General features: G+C 48.0%; 1 protein-coding gene across 3 annotated transcripts in view; it reads right to left on the reverse strand.

Moving 5' to 3' along the window:
* Positions 1 to 3928, reverse strand: part of Rptor (regulatory associated protein of MTOR complex 1) — a 356907-nt gene extending 352979 nt beyond the window's left edge. For 2 of the 3 annotated variants that reach the window (XM_017797024.2, XM_017797022.1), the window contains exon 1: positions 2938 to 3171. In XM_017797024.2, the coding sequence (XP_017652513.1) occupies positions 2938 to 3099 (162 nt within the window). In that variant the 5' untranslated portion in view covers positions 3100 to 3171. Of the gene's footprint in view, positions 1 to 2937 lie in introns of all 3 variants that reach the window. The other variant, XM_008828814.2, reaches the window with a different exon arrangement.
* Between the last annotated feature and the right edge of the window lie 14521 nt (positions 3929 to 18449).

Here is an 18449-nt window from a genome sequence, read left to right on the forward strand (position 1 = left end):
TGGCTGAAAATGTGAGCTGTGGATTTTTCTCTTCACCGAACAGTCTGCAAAGGCCAGACACAGCAAACTTTCTCTCCTGAACCTTCTAAATAGCAATCTCAGGAGTTACTAAGGTTTTTAGAACTTCTTTTTCTTTTTTTTTTTTTTGGTCTTTTTGAGACAGGGGCCCCCCGTAGCCCCAGTTGGCCTGGAACTCAGAGATCCGCAGACCTCTGTCTCCTGAGTGCTGGGATTAAAGGCTTGTACCACCACACCCGGCTAGAATTTCTTTTTCTTAATAACAAGAGAAGAGTTTATTAGAGAATGCGGACATTAATAAATTAACATTTCTATGACTTGTCCCAGCAGCACTCAGAAGGTGAAGACAGGAACATGAGAAGTTCAATAGCCTCACTTACACAGCAAATTTGAGAACGTGTCTCAAAAAAAAAAAAAAAAAATTAAGCTCGGTATAGTGGTGCATGACTTTAATCCCAGCACTTGGGAGGCAGAGGCAGGCCGATCTCTGTGAGTTTAAGGCCAGCCTGGTCTACACAGCGTTCCAGGCCAGCTGGGGCTACATGGTGAGACCTTGTCTCAATAATAATAATAATAATAACAACTACTTTAAAAATAAGGCTAGAGATGCAGCTCAGTTGGCAGAGTGATTGCCTAGCACCACATAAAGCTGGACATGGTGATGGTGATGCATGCTTATGATCCCAGGCATGGGCGGTGAGGCAGAAGGATCAGAAGTTCAAGGACACTCTTGGCTACATAGAAAGCCAGGCTGGGCTACATGAGACCTTGTCCAAAAACAAACAAACAAACAGAAAAGTAAATTAAAAGGCCAAAAATATATCCATCAATCCATTTTGAACAATTTGGAACATGGGTTTCCAGTGGCAGAAGAAACCACCTTTCAAAGGAACAGAACAAAAGCATTAAAAAAAAGTTCACCAAATAGAATGAAAAAATAGAAGTGTGGTGGAGACGCCTTTAATCCCAGCACTTGGGAGGCAGAGGTAGGAGCTCTATGAAATCAAGGCCAGCCTGACTACTTGGTGAGTTCCAGGCCTGCTGGAGCTATAGGGAGACCCTGTCTCAAAAAAGACCGAAAGAGAGAAAGAGAAACAGAATTCCTTTAAAATAAATTTATTTTCATATGCATAGTAACCACAAATTTTTTTATTTAATTTTTTTATGTATATGAGTGCATTGCCTACCTGAGGAGATCAGAAGAGGGCACTGGATTCCCCTGGAACTGGAGTTAGACATTTGGGTGCTGGGAATTGAGCCCAGGTCCTCTACAAAAGCTGACAGTGCTCTTAACCACCGAGCCATCTCTCCAGCCCCTTAACCTCAAAATTTTCTCTTATAAGAAGAAGCATTTCATTACAGTTTTAACATATTCAGTAACACACTCCAGAGCAAGAGTACATCTCTTTCACAAGTGGCTGTAAGTTTCTAGGTTCACAGTTGAATTAACAGTTATACAATATTGAACTCAGTATAAGCCCCCGGAGAGAGACCTGAGGGTCGGAGAGAACCACAAAATTTTTCAGCAGTACTAATTAGCACTGGAGCTGTCCACAAACCTTAGTTTACAGTCTCTACAATGTCAATTTTATTACTGTTGCTGCTCTTGTTGTTAAACAAGGTTTCACTCTGTAGTCCAGACTGGCCCTGAATTCACCAAGGTCCTACTGCCTCAGGCTCCTGAGTGCTGGGATTACAGGACTAACCTAGCAACAAAGTCTCCCTGTAGCCCCAGCTGGCCTGGAACTCACTATGTAGACCAGGCTGGCCTCGAACTCAGAGATTCGCCTGCCTCTGCCTCTCAAGTGCTGGGATTAAAGGTGTGTACCACCATGAGCAGCTAAACTGCTTTTGGCTGAAACAAAATATCCTAACCTTCTAAAATTAAGCCAAATCAACAGCTGAAACACTGGTTGCTAGTGACTGATTGGCTAGAATTACCTCCGCTGTCTAACATCATATTCTCAAACACAAGCTATAAGCACACATAAGCTTAACATCGATCTTCCCTTTTATACTGAAAAGTTCACAGAGGTGAAAGACGCCTGGAAGGAGAAAATGAAACAAAAAAAGCAAATTTTATGTAAGTGGGCAGAGGCAGGAGGCAAAGCTACCCTGCTGAGGAGCCAGGACACAGACGCTGCTATCCTGCTGAGGAGCCAGGGCATGGACGCTGCTATCCTGCTGAGGAGCCAGGGCCTAGACGCACAGGGCAGACTCAAGTTGGCTGCTTTCTTTCCCACCAGCTGCTCAGGAGGCACTGTCTGCAATTCAACACCATGAGCACTCCCCAAAACCTGGACCCAAGCCCCAACTCATCACACCCCAATGCTCTCTCTCCATTTACAATGAGGAAATTCTGTCTCCAAGTTATTGCACATAAAGGGAGGAGTCCAACTTCAAGACAAGTTGTTCAAAGTCTGGGACTAAGTTTGATGTAACTTTACAATAACTCTGCCTGAATTTGCTTTCAGCTAAACATTTCCAGTAATCTTCTTTCCCAACACACTGTATCAGAAATCTTTACTTCACCCAGCCTGGATACTTAGAAAACTAGACTAACCACAAAAGTCCACCAACCACATGGATTCAAGTGGTATTTCTTAAGTTGTCTTTCCTAAGTATTAGGGACACTAAGTGTATCAAAAAGGCATATAAATATTTGCAGCGCAGTATTTTCGAATTTGTTTAACCTTTTTCCGAATTAAAACTTCGTCTGAATTAACACAACCAGTGAGTGACTACTAGACATTTCTATTTTCAACCAAAATCGGGAGTCTGAAATTGTTTGGGGTTTTTAGCCGACTTGCAACATACAGCTTCGAAATACCCACACTTTTGCAGACACTGTTCTTGCTCAAAACTTTCTTGGTTGGAAAAACGATCAAGTCCAAGGGGTGTCATTAAAAAGCCACTTACCCGATCCTTCATCCGCCAGCTCTGAGCTAGGGATTTGGAGCCTTCAATTTTCTCACAATGCCTTTTTTTCATAAAAGCCAAAGGCAGGTTCCAATCCGTAAGGTCGGCCTCATCTTCCTCCCCGAGTCCCAGAAGGGGCGACTGGAGCATCTCCGACTCCATAAGGGGGGGAGGGGGAGGGGGAGTCCTAGGCAGCAGGCGCTCGAGAACCTCCAGCCTTAAAAACTGGTGTGGACCCGACCTTAAAAACTGGTGTGGGCCCGAAGTGGGGGGGGGGGGGCAGTCGGGGAAAGAGATGGTTGGAGACTGTGCGACGATCCTTATTCAGCACAACCTGGAGATCTTCAGCTCCAACTCAGCGCGGGAAGCCGGAGGGGGCGGGGGAGGGAGGCCGGGCCGCCAGGAGCTCGGAGCCGCAGTCTCGGTCGGGTCCCAGGCCACGGGCTGCTCAGCGGTGTCGGTTCCCAGGGCAGCGGGCCGGGCGGGAGCGACGGCGGGCCCGGTGCTGACCCTGCTCTTGGCCTCCAACGCCTCGGCGGATCCCAGAGCGGGCAGGCCCGGGCGCTCGTGGGGCGGCTCGTCCAACGGCGCCGGCCGCACTGAAGCCTCTGCGGTCCGGTTCGGGGCGGCTCGGGGCTAGCCTAGCGTCTCAGCCCTGCGGGTCCCGCACTCGCCTGAGGGGTTGCAACCTGAGCCAGTACCGGCCCATCGTGCCCGCCCGCCCGCAGCCGGCTGCTCAGCGGATCCGCGCGGCCCTCGGCCCTCTCTCCTGTCCACGAGCGATTCCAGAGACACTTGCGACACGGACCCGCGGACCACACCGGAGAAGTGGGCTTATTAGGACGGGGGAGTTTGGCCCTCTGGTCTGGAGCAACAGTGAAACTCTCATCAGCACCTCAAGGAGGACGCCATATTGACAAGGCCCAGCATGCACCGCGGTCTACGGCGTGGCCGGTGGGCCAAACTTCTTCAAACGTTCTCACTGTGCTTCCTAGGCGTCAGGAAAAGAATGTCAAGTTCCCGCCCCCGGTTACCCGGGTTACCACACCAGTTCTCGCTAGGCTTTCGCCGCCATTCGTTCATTAGATGTGTAGTACAATAATCAATCCTGCGATTGAAATTATATCCATTCAGTTATTCTAAAAAGCCTTCTGTTGCTACAAAGCAAACTACATGCGTCTAAATTAAAGACGCACTTTGTTTCTTCCTGATTTTGAAAAGGTGTTTAAAAAAACAGCTTCCAAAAGAACCATTAATAATTATCACGATTGTTACGATTTTCTTTTTAATGTTTCAATTTTTGAAAGACAGAAACAACATCGATTACATTTTTTTGGTCTGATCTAATTTTCTGAGCAGTTTATTATTTTGATACAGTCTCATGGGCAGCTGTAGCTGTCTACCCGCAGAGACAATCCTGCTGCATTATTCCTCCATTTCAATCCAGTAAATCTCAGTTATTGGCCATACGTGGAGAATTGTGTTGGCGCAGTGGGAATATAAACAGAATGTGGCCTGCGGTGCTAGCCTTGCATAACCAAGATGCTAGTGAGACATTCTTTAGCGTCGGCTAGCGCTCAGGCGAAGGGGTCCATCTCATTTCTACCTTGCTTCGGTGCCAAAGGAGCCTCTTTTAGAGTCAGTTTTGTCACTTTCAAACTCTGTGACCTTAGTCAACCCCTTAACAAGTTCAGCCTTAATTTCTTCATCCGTAAGATTTGGATAGTAATATTAAAGGACGTTACTGGAAGGCTAAAATTAGCTTGCAAAAGTGCCTAGGACATAGCAAGTCACCGCACTGGTCCGTTCTACAGCTACGGTGCAGTCTACCAACTGTGTGCCTTATTCAACTGGCTTTGGTCTCCTGCAGATACTGTTTCTCCGGGTAGACCCAGGGTTGGATACAATGTGGCAAGTCCATATTACAATCCTAGTGGCCTCTGAGCTCCTCTCAGCCCAAGAATGAATGCTGCAATCCCACATCTTTCTTACCCAGAACATAGAAAGTTTAATCCAGTCCTCTGTTTATCATTCCAAATATTCGCTTGGTTACTATATCACACAGTCTCCCACTGAATCTAAAGGCAATGCACCAAAACACAAAAGGACCCTTACTCTTACCCTTCTTTTCCCTCTTTCTAGTGGCACAGAGAATGTACCCACAGCCACCAGCAGAAGATTCAGGACTGAACCATCTAAGAAAAAAAAATCATAGCACCTCCTGCATTTACCTTATCCCTCTGTCCTGTTTCATGGTCCTGCAGCCGGCAGGTACCATGCCCACATGGCCCCTCCTTCAACCTTGGGTTGCAGAGATCTCTGCTCCAGCCACTCTTACAGGAAGCCCTAGCTACAGAAAAGCAGGGACATTAAATCCTCTCATTCCTAACTGGCTCTGTGACCTGGAAAAACCATTTCATTTGTCTAACCACCTGTAAAAGGTGAGAACTTGAGAAACCAACCCATCCACTACTAGATATTCTAAGAGAAGGTGGCAACAGATTAAGGAGCTGGCTATAGGCAAAGAGAACATGAGCAGGATCCCACAAACTCAAAAAAAAAAAAAAAGAACAAAAAAGAACACTACATGTGGAGCTGGGTAGATGGCTCAGTAGGCAAAGCACTTCACAAACTCAAGGACCTGAGTTCAAGTCCCCAACACCCGTGAAAAACCAGATGCAATAGTGTGTGTCTGTAATCCCAGGACTACTCCTACTGCAAGGTAAGAGGTGGAGGCAGAAAACTCGGAGGCTGGAAAGCCAACTGGGCAAACCCCACAGTGAAGAGCAAGAGAAAACAAGTGGAAGGTAAGGACCTGCGCTCAAGTCTGTCTTATAGCCTCTATATTATGCACTATGACACACACCTGCACTCCCACATATGAACACACATACATACACAAGAGCCAGGCATGCCCAGCCAAATCAGCAAGTTCCAGGCCAGTGAGACCCTAATGGGTCAAAAAAAACAAGATGGGGTGAGAGGAAAAACTCAGCAGTTAAGAACACTTGCTGCTGTTGCAGAAGACCAGAGTGGTTCCCAGCACACACATCAGGCTGTTCACAACCACCTGTAACTCCAGCTCAAGGAGATCTGACACCCTCTTCAGGCCTCCACAGGCACATGCACACATGTGGCAGACACACAGACATACACCTGCCCATAAATAAAAATTATCTTTTGCGGGTGTGGTGGTGCACACCTTTAATCCCAGCACTCAGGAGGCAGAGACAGGTGGATCATTGTGAGTTTGAGGCCAGTCTGGTCTACATAGCAAGTTCCAGGCCAGCTGGGGCGTGTGTGTCTGTAATCCCAGGACTACTCCTACTGCAAGGTAAGAGGTGGAGGCAGAAAACTCGGAGGCTGGAAAGCCAACTGGGCAAACCCCACAGTGAAGAGCAAGAGAAAACAAGTGGAAGGTAAGGACCTGCGCTCAAGTCTGTCTTATAGCCTCTATATTATGCACTATGACACACACCTGCACTCCCACATATGAACACACATACATACACAAGAGCCAGGCATGCCCAGCCAAATCAGCAAGTTCCAGGCCAGTGAGACCCTAATGGGTCAAAAAAAACAAGATGGGGTGAGAGGAAAAACTCAGCAGTTAAGAACACTTGCTGCTGTTGCAGAAGACCAGAGTGGTTCCCAGCACACACATCAGGCTGTTCACAACCACCTGTAACTCCAGCTCAAGGAGATCTGACACCCTCTTCAGGCCTCCACAGGCACATGCACACATGTGGCAGACACACAGACATACACCTGCCCATAAATAAAAATTATCTTTTGCGGGTGTGGTGGTGCACACCTTTAATCCCAGCACTCAGGAGGCAGAGACAGGTGGATCATTGTGAGTTTGAGGCCAGTCTGGTCTACATAGCAAGTTCCAGGCCAGCTGGGGCCAATGGGGAGACCCTGTCTCAAAAAGACGCCCCCAAATATATAAAAATAATCTTTTTCAAAAACAGTGTGGGGGGCTGGAGAAATGACTCCATTGTTAAGAGCAATGACTGCTCTTGCAAAAGACCAGGGTTCAGTTCTGAGCACCCACATAGCGAACAACCATTCATAACTCCAGTTCCAGAGGATCTGACCCTCTTCTGACCTCCTCAGACATTGCACACGTGGTGCACTTATATGTATACAAGCAAAACATTCATACACATAAAATAAAAATAAATAAATTTTAAAAAAATTTTGAAACAAAAAACAAGGTAAATGGCATTCTTAGAAACAACCTCTGGTCTACAAACACACATATATTCGCACACATGAACACACATGAAATACACAAAAATAAAAAAGAGAGACATCAGGCAGCAAAGGAACCCCCCAGAGTCCAAACAGGGTTGGTGGTCAGTACTTTTTCATGAAATTTTAAGCAGGCTCCGCCTTAGTCCACTGAATGGGGGGCAGGAAAGCGGAGACTCGGGGTCCGAATTTTTCACTCAGGTAACCCTGATGAGTGCATGGAAGTAGCCAGGGCTGTGGACGGGAGATAGGACTCCCTCCAAATGTCCTCCAGTAGCTGAGTACCACCATAGACACACACACACACACCACAAACAAAACATACAACACATATACCACACACATACTATGTACACACACTACACATACAACATATATACAATATATGTTGTACATATATACCACACATACACCATATACACAGAACACACACACACACACACACCACTGTTGTACAGGGCTGTCGGCCATCTTCCTGAGCTCTTCCTGAGCTCAGCTATGCCCACTTGCCAAAAATCCTCACAGCTGGGCTTGCTGACCATTCACGTCTCAAATGAAAGGAGGGGCAGGGAGAGTCTTGGGACCCTCACCTGAGTATCCAGCTAGACCTGTCAACCCGTAACTAGCAATTTGGCTCTAATTGTATAAGACCCAGGGGAGGAGCTAGGGTAAGTAGGCTGGGGGACTAAGAGGGGCCTCTTGCCACTTTACGCAGCTCTTCATGGGGAAGCCATCACCCACGCTTGGGTGAAGATTTTCCAGTGTGGCCTTAAGGGGAGCACTCACACTCCTGTAAGTAAACCCTCACCCACTGCCCTATAAGTAAGCCCAAGAAAATCACTGGTTTCCCAGAGTGCATTTTGGTGGAATCGTACCTTGGTTTGTATTGGGATCAAGGGAGGTGCCCCCAATCCACTACAGTTTCTGCCCAAGACATAGGTGTGGGTGTTCCTCAGCCAAGTGCCTCTGAAAGCACCAGGGAGGGTCAACATCAGGCTACATATTCCAGCAGGAAGAGAGGAAGGGCTTCTAGGCTCCACTCTAACCCAACCTAGCAGAAAGACTCTTGACCTGCCAGACAGCCGGAGAGCAACATCATCCAGCAATATGAAAGTAGATCACATGACCCCTGCCAGTCCTAAAACTTTCACTGCAGGCCTAGAGAGACAGCCTTGCAAGCTCTAAACCTGAGTTTGAGCACCAGAACCTATGTTAAAAAAATAATCAGGGGCTAGAGAAGTGGCTCAGGGGTTAAGGCCACTTCTTGTTCTTCCAGAGGACCTGGGTTCAACTCCCAGCACCCAGATGGCGTCTCTGGCTCTGTCGTCCTCTCCTGGCCTTTGCAAGCACTACACACACACACCAATAAATATACCAGGAATCAAAATACTTGTACACATAAAAATATCGTTTTGTAGCCGGGCGTGGTGACGCACGCCTTTAATGTCAGCACTCGGGAGGCAGAGGCAGGCGGATCTCCGTGAGTTCAAGGCCAGCCTGGTCTACATAGTGAGTTCCAGGACAGCGGGGGCTACAGGGAGACCCTGTCTCAAAAAGACCAAAAAAAAAATCGTTTTGTTTTGTTTTGTTTGAGACAGAGTCTCCCTGTAGCCGTGGCTCACCTGGAACTTGCTATATAGACCAGGCTGGCCTTAACTTCACAGAGATACACCAGCTTCTGCCTCCGGAGTGCTGGGATTAAGGGTGTATGCTGCCACGCCCAGATAAAAATATTGTTATTTTAAAAATCCAGGTGTAGTGGCACTTCCTTGTAATCCCAGTTCTGGGGAGGTGGAGACCCGTTGATTCCTGGGACTTCCTGTCTAGCCAGCCAACCTGTTTCCTATTTGTCCAGCTATAGGCCAGTGAAAGACCCTATCTCAAAACCAAAGTGGATAGTGCCTAAGGAACAACATCCAAGGTTGTCCTCTGACCTTCATGCGTGCATGTACACCTGCACATAGACATAGAACCACACACACGTGTACACACACACACACACACACACACACACACACACATGCACGCACGCACGCACTCACAAATCTTTGGATTGCTTGACAGTTGAAGTGGCTGGATTTTTGCTGCCTCTCAGCTCAACTGGGGCCTCCTGCAACAGAGACTCTTTTCTCCTGGCAGAAGGCCATCCCAGAGAAGGCGCTCCACACACAGGCAGAATGGGCTGAGGTCCATTCTCCCATTCGCCAATATTGCAGACACTCCACTAAATCAATCAAGGGCAGAAAATGTGTTTTGTCATCAAGAATCCAGAGCATGGCTGGAGGTCAGGGAAGTCAAGAAGACTGGGTGCTTCGCTGAGCTCTGGTTTTCCATGCAAAAGACCAGCCAGCTCCAGTGCTTTCCAGAAAAACCTATGCTTAGCTTAATGGAAACAAAAATAGATACATAGTGATTTGCTTTTGTCTGAGCATCATTACTGTTTTTAGCAAAATCCAAGCCACCTCCCTCAGCAGGTCAGATGTTTTGTTGACAGGGAAGTGAGAAGGGGGAGGGGGGTGACAGGCTCAGCGTCACTGGCGTGTCTATCTCCTCTCTCCCTATCATCTCTCTAAAAATATGAGGATATTTATGCCTGTGGTTTTCACTCTCTATGGTGCAACTATTTGATTTATATTTTTTAGCAGTGAGCACATAGATTTTGATAAACAGAAATAATGTTCATTCTTCTCATTTGTATCAAGGGGGTTGCTCCCAGCCAGCATGGGGACAGTAGCAAAAATTACCTGTTAGTGGATACATTTCATACACTACCCACATTGCTTCAGTTCTGTCGGAACTGAAAATGTTTACATAGCTCTAGCCTCAAAGAGTTGGCATAAGAAAGAATGAGAGTCAGGGTGGTAGGGCACACCTGTAATCCCAGCACTCAGGGGGTGAAGACAGAATCAGAATCCAAAGTTATCTTCAGGTATATAATAGGTTCTAGAACAGCCCCAGATACTTGAAACCCTGTCTCAGCAAAGAACTCTCTGGGAAGCTCAGAATTTGGAGCAAGTCAAGAGTGAGGAGCTGTGGGAGAAGGTGGCCAGGCCTGGTCTCCTGGGTCTCGCTTCTAGCTGGTGCACCCTGACCAGTCAGTGTCATGATAGGGGCCCCATACTCAAGACTTTACTGGGTCAGACACCACTGTCCATGGCCCTTAGAAATTCTTTGTGGAGAAGGGACAAAGCCCAGTGGCCTTGCCAGGTAAAAAGTCTCCTTTAGGTAGAACACCCTCCTTCCTCTCTCAGGCCCCTGGAGACTGAATCACAGAGATAGGGCCCATGCTCATGGCAGACACAGCATTAGGAAAAAATAAAAATAATGAAACTTTTATGATTGAAACTGTACTGAGAAAATTTGTTATCCAATAAAAATATGCAAACTGAATTTTTAGAACCTTTTGTTTTAATACTATCACCTATAATCAGATTATATCTTTATGGAAATACAAACAGCGTAACCAACCACCTCTTCTTCCACTCACTTGTTACTTTATGTAATATTTACATAATGTCAGTGATTCTCCAGCTCTGAACTCAACTAGATCCTGGGGGGGATGAGGCTTGCCTAACCGCTGCCTCTGCCTTTGACTAGAGATTAGAGAAATATGCCTGCATGTCACATATTAAAATCTAATACCTCGTGAGGGAGCGTGGATGGTGAGCCAAGATCTTTTAATGAAAATCAACTCAATTAACCCTCCCAATAACCCCATGTAAAAACTCCCATTTTAAGAGCTTGGGATATAGCTCAACAGTAGAGTCTAGCATGGCCAAGGCCCTGGGGGGTGGGGGTGGGGGTAGCTAAGTTAAGGCATAGAAAAATTAAACAATTTTCTCACGGTTTCTCTACTTGGATTCAAGTTGCAGTGAGGTGATAGATTACTCTCTGCTAGGCCCAAGCCCTCATGGTGGGCAGCTCAGTGTCCACTGAGGATGGAACTTACATTGATAGAGATGCACAAAACATGAACCAGATGTGATGGTGTGTCCCTGTCCCCAGGAAGGGAAGACGGGATGATGAGAAGTTCAGTGTCATCCTCAGCTTCAGGTCTTGTTGACATGAACACTGAAACACTTCGTCATGTCACAGGTGAGTGACATAGGACATGGGAACATCCCTGCCCATGAACCCTTGCCTTCACCCGGCTCTGATCATCTCCTTCTTATTCATTAAGACACAGTCACTTCCCAATCCCAAAGAAGTCCACTTCACAGACACACACTAGTTCCTTGCTGTGTTGGCTGTCCCGACAGCTCAGACGTCTGCAGCTAGTCAGGGGCAGGATTGGTAGAGAGGGGCTCAGTGTTTCTACTGGCCAGGCCAGTGTCTGGCATCACTTTTAGCTACATTCTAGTAGTCAAAACTCAGTCACAACCTAACCTAACTGCAAGGGCCAGTGGGAAGAGTGATCTTACTGTGCAGAAATACATTTGGTAAACAATGTGCTACAAGATTTCTACTTAGAAATGAAAGCAAAAGGTCAAACAAGATGTACTCATTGGAGGCTGTAACAAAGTGCTACAAATGGACTGTCTGAAAACAATAAGCTTAGCATTTCTAGTTCTGGAGGCCAGAATTCTGTGACCTGGCTGCCAGCAGAAGTATGCTGCCTCCTGCTCTGGGTGAGACTCTGTCTCAGGTATCTCTCCAGGCTCCTGGCAATCCTTGGCACTTCTGAGTTGGACACTCCATTGCCCCAACCTCTGAATCATTGCCTGACTTCTCCCTGCATACATCTGTGTGTGTCTCCCAATCAAGACATCAGTCACAGGCTAGGGAGATAACAGTGGGTAAAGGGCTTGCCATGCATGCACATGGACCTGAGTTCAAATCCCCAGCACCCAGGAAAAAAGCCAGGAGTGGTGGCGCACACCTGTGATCCCAGTCCTGGGGGGTCTGAGACAGGCAGATCCCTGGGACTCGATGCCCAGCCAGCTTAGCTTAATGGATTGAGCTTAATGAATTAGTTTAATGGATTGGTCACAATGAGAGATGCTGTCTCAAAAGACAAGGTTGAGAGCTCTTAAGGAAGAATACTCAAGGTTGACCTCTGGCCTGCACCTGCATTTGCACACATGTACATGTGCACACAAAGACACCAATCACCCTTGATTAATGGCCACCTTTAATCTCCATTTCACAAGCATATACCACCATGCCTGACATTTTTATGTCAGTTCTAGGGCTTGAACTCAGTTCTTCATACTCATGTGGCAAACACGTTACCACTGAACCATCTCCCAGTCAATACCCTCCAGGAATTAGAAGGTACTTGTTGGGCAATGTACAGCCACCAGAGGGTACAGCCAAGTGGGACATAAGAACATGTGCCTAGCCATACTCAGACGCCTGGAGCATGTTCTCCTTCTTCAGAAGGCAAATATCAGAAAGAAAAGAGAAAAAAAAAAAAGTAAAGAGGACAAACATTTCCATTTCTCCATCTGGAATTACCGTTTGCTGTGAGGCAGTGAGGCTCAGCTCGGTGGCTTGCAGACAGCCCAGCTGCTGCGGCTGAGTCTGGTCTGGTCCTCCCGTCTCATGGCAGGTTCTGTCTGAAGGCTGTAGGAGAGGAGCAGGGCGCAGAGGAAACCAACCCCACAGTAGCTCCACCAGGCCTTCAGAGCCCACACCACCAGAACATTCAGTGCCTGGGCCAGTTCCCCACCCCTGGGAGTTATTCATGTCACCTTCTAGGACACCATCCCTTCCAGGCTGGGTGTTGTCAGCGCAGAGAAATTTGTAAATGTAATTTGTGTTCTCAATTTTTCCTGCAGCTGTAGTCATTGTTTTCCTGCCGTAACTCTCCATCTTCCTCCCAGATTTTCTCTTCTCCACTTTTTAATCAGAGTGATGACATGTCAGGAGTGAAGCCAAGCACCCTGCCTTCCCCTGGCAGGCGCCTCTTGAGGTGGAGGGCGGCAGGCAGCGCAGCTTTGAGTCTCCCAGTTTATGTTTTCGATACTTACTTTTATTACCTTTGAGTGACAGTGATTGCTATGGTTATCTCCTTCTTAAATATATATCTTTCCTTTCATTTATTTTGAGTATGGTTTGGATTTTTAGGCTCCTTTTAGCCCAACTTCCTAGAACAGGGAGGGACAGCTGGAAGCTGGGAACTCTTTCTGGAGCAGCAGCTGACTACCAACTGTGCTGTGTGCCCACCTGAATCTTACAGTCTAAGCCATTCATAAAAAACAAAAGTCCATGGGCTGGGGATGTGGCTCAGTTGGTAAAGTGCTTGCCTAGCATGCACAAAGTCCTGGTTTTGAGCTCCAGGATCATATAAATCAGGCATAGTGGCTCACACTGTAATCCCAGCACTCAGGACGGTAGTAACAAAAGGATCAGAAGTTCAAGGTCTTCTTTAGCTACAAAGCAAGTTTGAGGCCAGTCTGGGCTACAGGAGACTCTCAAAAAATAATAAAAATAAAAAAAGTGCCGGGCATGGTGGCATGCACCTTTAATCCTAGCCCTCAGGAGGCAGAGGTAGGTGGATCTCTGCGAGATCAAGGCCACCTTGGTTCACACTGTAACTTCCAGGAGGACTGTGACTATGGAGACCCTGTCAAAAATTAATTAACAGGGCCAGGCATGGTGGCACACGCCTTTAATCCCAGCACTCGGGAGACAGAGGCAGGCGGATCTCTTCGAGATCAAGGCCAGCCTGGTCTACATAGTGAGTTCCAGGACAGCTGGGGCTACAGGGAGACCCTGTCTCAAAAAGACCAAAAAAAAATTAATTAACAAAAATAAATAAATTAATTAAATAAAATAAAAATAAAGGTCTGTTCTGCTTATGGTTCTGATGGCTGGGAAGTTCAAGCAGGTAACACATCTGGAGTATCCTTCCAACTGGCGGGGAGGGGCTCTGTAGAGTCCTCAGACAGGACAGGGCATGACAGGGTGGGACAGAATGCATGTAGTAGCTTGAGTTCCTCTTCCTTTTTCTTCCTCCTCGTCCTCCTCCTCATCATCATCACCTTCCTCCTCCTCATGCTCCTCCTCCTTTTCTGCCACTAATCTACCATGGGGGGGTCCCAGTCTCATGACCAAATAGCAAGCAAAAGACCCTGTAGGTCCTTCCCAGTCTCTCTCTCTCTCTCTCTCTCTCTCTCTCTCTCTCTCTCTCTTGTCTTTCCCAGTCTCTCTCTCTCTCTCTCTCTCTCTCTCTCTCGCTCCCCCCTTCTCCCCCTACCATCCTCATCACCATCTGGCACGTCTTACACGTACGGCTAATTTATTCTGTAGGGTAAGTGGGGAGCATGGGGATTTGGTGCATCTTATTTTGCTGCAGTCCCAACACCTGTAACTGAGCAGGTGCTTTGTTAATATTTGTTGCATGAGCTGGGTGTAGTGATGCAGACCTGAACTCCAGCACTCAGAAGACTGACACAGAAGGATAGGAGTTCAAGGCCAACCTGGGCTACATGTGGAGACTCTGTCTCAAACACCAAACCAAAACTTTTGGATGAATAAATGAATCGAAATCAAGTGGGTGCAACAGTAAATTACTTCACCTAATGAAGACTCTTCTAGAACAGGCATATGCCAAGTGTTTGGGAGCCATACATTGCTTATGCAGTGACCCAGAGTCCACAGGCTAGATGTGTCCTCTGTCCAGAGTGGAAAACAACGACAGGTCTCCAACCAGAGTGCACTGGGGCAGTTAGGGAGCCAAGGATGAGGACTTACTTCATCCAAGAGTGAAGGGACTGGGAGGACCTCACTGGGCAGTGACATCCATCCACATCATCAACCTTGGGAACAAAGACAGAGTTTGCACCCTGAAAGCAGGAAAGAGAAAGCCCCAAGCAAGCTGTGGGTGACCCTGCTGGGAGAGGGCAGCAAGGTAGCTGAAGTAGTTGCCTGGTCAAGGGACCTGTGTCCTCAGAGCAAGGTAGAAGGTGGAGGATGCTTAACTAGGAATCATTCTCCATCAGTTTCTGAGTCACTTGGCCAGTGTGACCATCAAGAAGGCACATCAGGAGGCAGGGGGACCATAGGGCTCTGCTCCAGCATCAGGGAGGGTTAGGTCAAAGCTAGTGCCACCACGCCTGGCGCCTTCCACCATTTTTATCTCTTCAACACTGAATCAAAACGATGCCTCCCACCACCACCACAGTGGCAAACAATAGCTTAGGCGGCTCCAAGATGACCCAGGAATATCGCAAGGTCCTAATGACAAACTAAAGTACAGTTCCACCTGAGTTCCCCCTAGGGAGCCAGTGAGTTTTTTGGGCTTACTTACAGAGCATGGGTGAGGCATCGAGGTGACCTCAAAGCACTGGCACTGGGCGGTCTGCACCCAGCGTAGATGGTGGCTTCCCCCTTGCTGCCTACATGGAGACCCTTCTCCTTCCCCAGCCTATGAAATCTAGCCCCTCCCCAAGACCCCAGGCCACTCACAATCAGAGCAAAATTGCAAACAACTAATAGGGAGGAACAGCTGGAAACTCAGGTGAGAGTCCCAGGATCCTCCCACCCCATCCTATGAGGTATGATCTTTTGCAAGCAGGCACGGGTCAATTACCGAAGATGGTGGCAGTTTGATTCAGAGGAAAGTCTTGCACAACAAAGGTAAAATGTGGTGGTCAAGTCTGACTGGAGGAGACAGGAGGAGGCCTGAAGCCACCCTGAAGGAAGGTGGTTGGTTGATGGGCTGGGGTCGGGGCCTGGGCAACTCACAGAGCTGTCTGTGCTTCTGGCTCAATCAATGTTGCCTACTGTCCATCTGTGTCTGTGCCCAGGGGTCATGTTAGAGGTGTGGTTCGTTGGTAAGGAGAGGGAGTCTGGTGAGGTGATGGACGGTCAACGTGTGCTAGGAACAGGCAGTCAGTCAGGTGGGGTCAGTGCCTGCTGTGAAAGCTAGTCAGGGGATTATGGGAATAAGGGACCAAGTGAACACGTGTGGGAAACTGCTTAAGTGTCAATTTTGACATTCAGGTGACAAGCACACGGGATTCCCACACTTAACCCTGTATAGTGGTAGCAGCTCAGACACAACACTAGTGCCATGACTTCGATGATCGTGTCCCTTCCAAAATTCCTGTTGAAGTTTAATCACAAGTATGAGCATCAAGAGGTGGGTCCCTTCATCCTGAGTGGAGAACCCTCACAGCTAGGCTTCAGGCCTGTGATATATGATAGGCGTTTTTTAATTTTCATCCAACTCTTGGCTCATAATTCTGCCCTACCTTGTCTAATAGCAGGTATCAGACCCTCCTCACTGCTGAGGGTCCTGCCCCACCCCCTGAAGGGAGAAATGCCACAGAGGCCAGGAAGACTCTGGATAGGCAGGCCCTGCTGGGGCTCCCCACCCAGTCTGTATACACTGATGTCCAGTGAAGGCTCCATGCACAAAGGACAGGGTTGGAGGTTCCTGCCCCGTGTCCTCCTTGATTTCCTCTGTAATCAATGGGCTTCCCAGAGCTCTGTGAGATGCTCAGGAGGGGGTTGTGGGGCCCCCAGTTTATAGCCAGTTGGTCAGAAGCAAAAGTTGAACAAGCCAAGACTGTGACTGGCATCTGAAGTGACAGAGGTGGGGCAGCCTTGGGGACTGAGCCGTCCTGGAGGACGAGACGCTTGCTGCCTTCTGGTGAATCGCATCAGAAGTCCACTGAAGTGAAGCCAGCCATGTCTGCTACTGCAGTTGACACTCGCTGGTGGGGAGAATGCCCAGTGCTTGACCACAGTATTTGAGCTGAAGGAAGTCAGCCAGCAGTGTGATTTCCCAAGGCTCGGGGGAAGGGCATCCTCTCCTGCTCTGTCCCAGGTGAACACACCCCTGGAGCAACAGGCACCCACACACACACATGGGGCTCTCGCCAGACCTCAGACCTGCTGGTACCTTGATCTTCGACTTCTCAGCCTCCAAGCTATAATAGATTCCCAAGCTCGGGGTGTAGTATATTTTTCAATATAGAAAGTTGTCCATCCCAGGCCCTGTGTTCCATCCCAGCACTGAAGAGAGAGCTGGAAAGATGCAGAGAGGGAAGGGAAGGAGAGGAAAGGATAAAGATAAAACAGAGAGAGAGAGAGAGAGAGAGAGAGAGAGCGAGAGAGAGAGAGAGAGAGAGCCTATTCCTTATCAATTGCCTAGCCTCAGGTGTTTCATTATGGCAGCACAAATACACTAAAGCAATCCCCCTGTGGCACACAGCTTGCACCCAGGTTCTTGGCTTTAGCACTACTGAGAATTTGAGCAAATAATTCTGTGGTGGTTGATTTTAAATGTCAACATGGCAGGATCTGGAATCACCGGGGAAGAAAGTCTTTGTGAAGGACTGTCTAGGTTAGGTTGACAGGTGGCCAATGCCATGACAGATTTTCTTGATTGGGTTAATTTCGGTGGGAAGACCCACCCTAAATGCAGGCAGCAACTTTTCCTGGCTGGGCCCTGGACTGAAGGAGAAAGCGAGCTCAGCACCAGCATCTCTCCTCTGACTGGGGGAGCCTCACGCTCCCAGTGCCTTGGCCTCCCTGCCGTGACAGATTAGGCTTTGCACTGTAAACAGAAATAAACCGTTTTGTTTCTCCCTTGAGCTGTTTTGACCAGAATATTTCACCACAGACACAGAAGAAGAAGCTATGTCATGCATCTACATCACATCCTCTCCTCCCAAGGCTCAGGGAGCTTCTCAGAAGAGGAGGCAGAAGGATTGTAAGAGCCAGAGATGGTGGATAAACACAGGGACACCATGCTGTCTGGACACTACAGGCACTCTGCACATATGCCCTCACAGCACTTGTGACAGCACGCACAAGACCTGTGCAAGCCCAAGTCAGACAAAACCCCACCCCTAGCTGAGGGTAACTGATGGCTGCTGGGAGAGGGTGTGATGCCTGATTGGTTAACCACTCTTCATAGGATGGACTCACACCCAAGAACATTTGGGAAACACATTCAACAGGCCTTTTTCAAAAAAAGAAGAAGAAGGCTGGGCATGGTGGCGCATGCCTTTAGTCCCAGCACTTGGGAGGCAGAGGCAGATGGATCTTTGTGAGTTCAAGGTCAGTTTGGTCTATGTAGTGAGTTCCAGGTCAGCTGGGGCTACAGAGAGACCCTGTCTCAAAAAGACAAAAAAATTAAAAATTAAAAAAAAGTGGGGGCTGGAGAGATGGCTCAGCAGTTAAGGGCACTGACTGCTCTTGCAGAGGACCCGGGTTCGATTCCCAGCACCCACATGGTGGTTATGAACCGTCTTTAACTCCAGTTCCAGGGGAATCCAAAGCCCTCTTCTGACCTCTGT

The sequence above is a fragment of the Nannospalax galili genome, unplaced genomic scaffold (assembly GCF_000622305.1).
Source record: "Nannospalax galili isolate Female #2095 unplaced genomic scaffold, S.galili_v1.0 scaffold1250, whole genome shotgun sequence".
Taxonomy (NCBI): Eukaryota; Metazoa; Chordata; class Mammalia; order Rodentia; family Spalacidae; genus Nannospalax; species Nannospalax galili.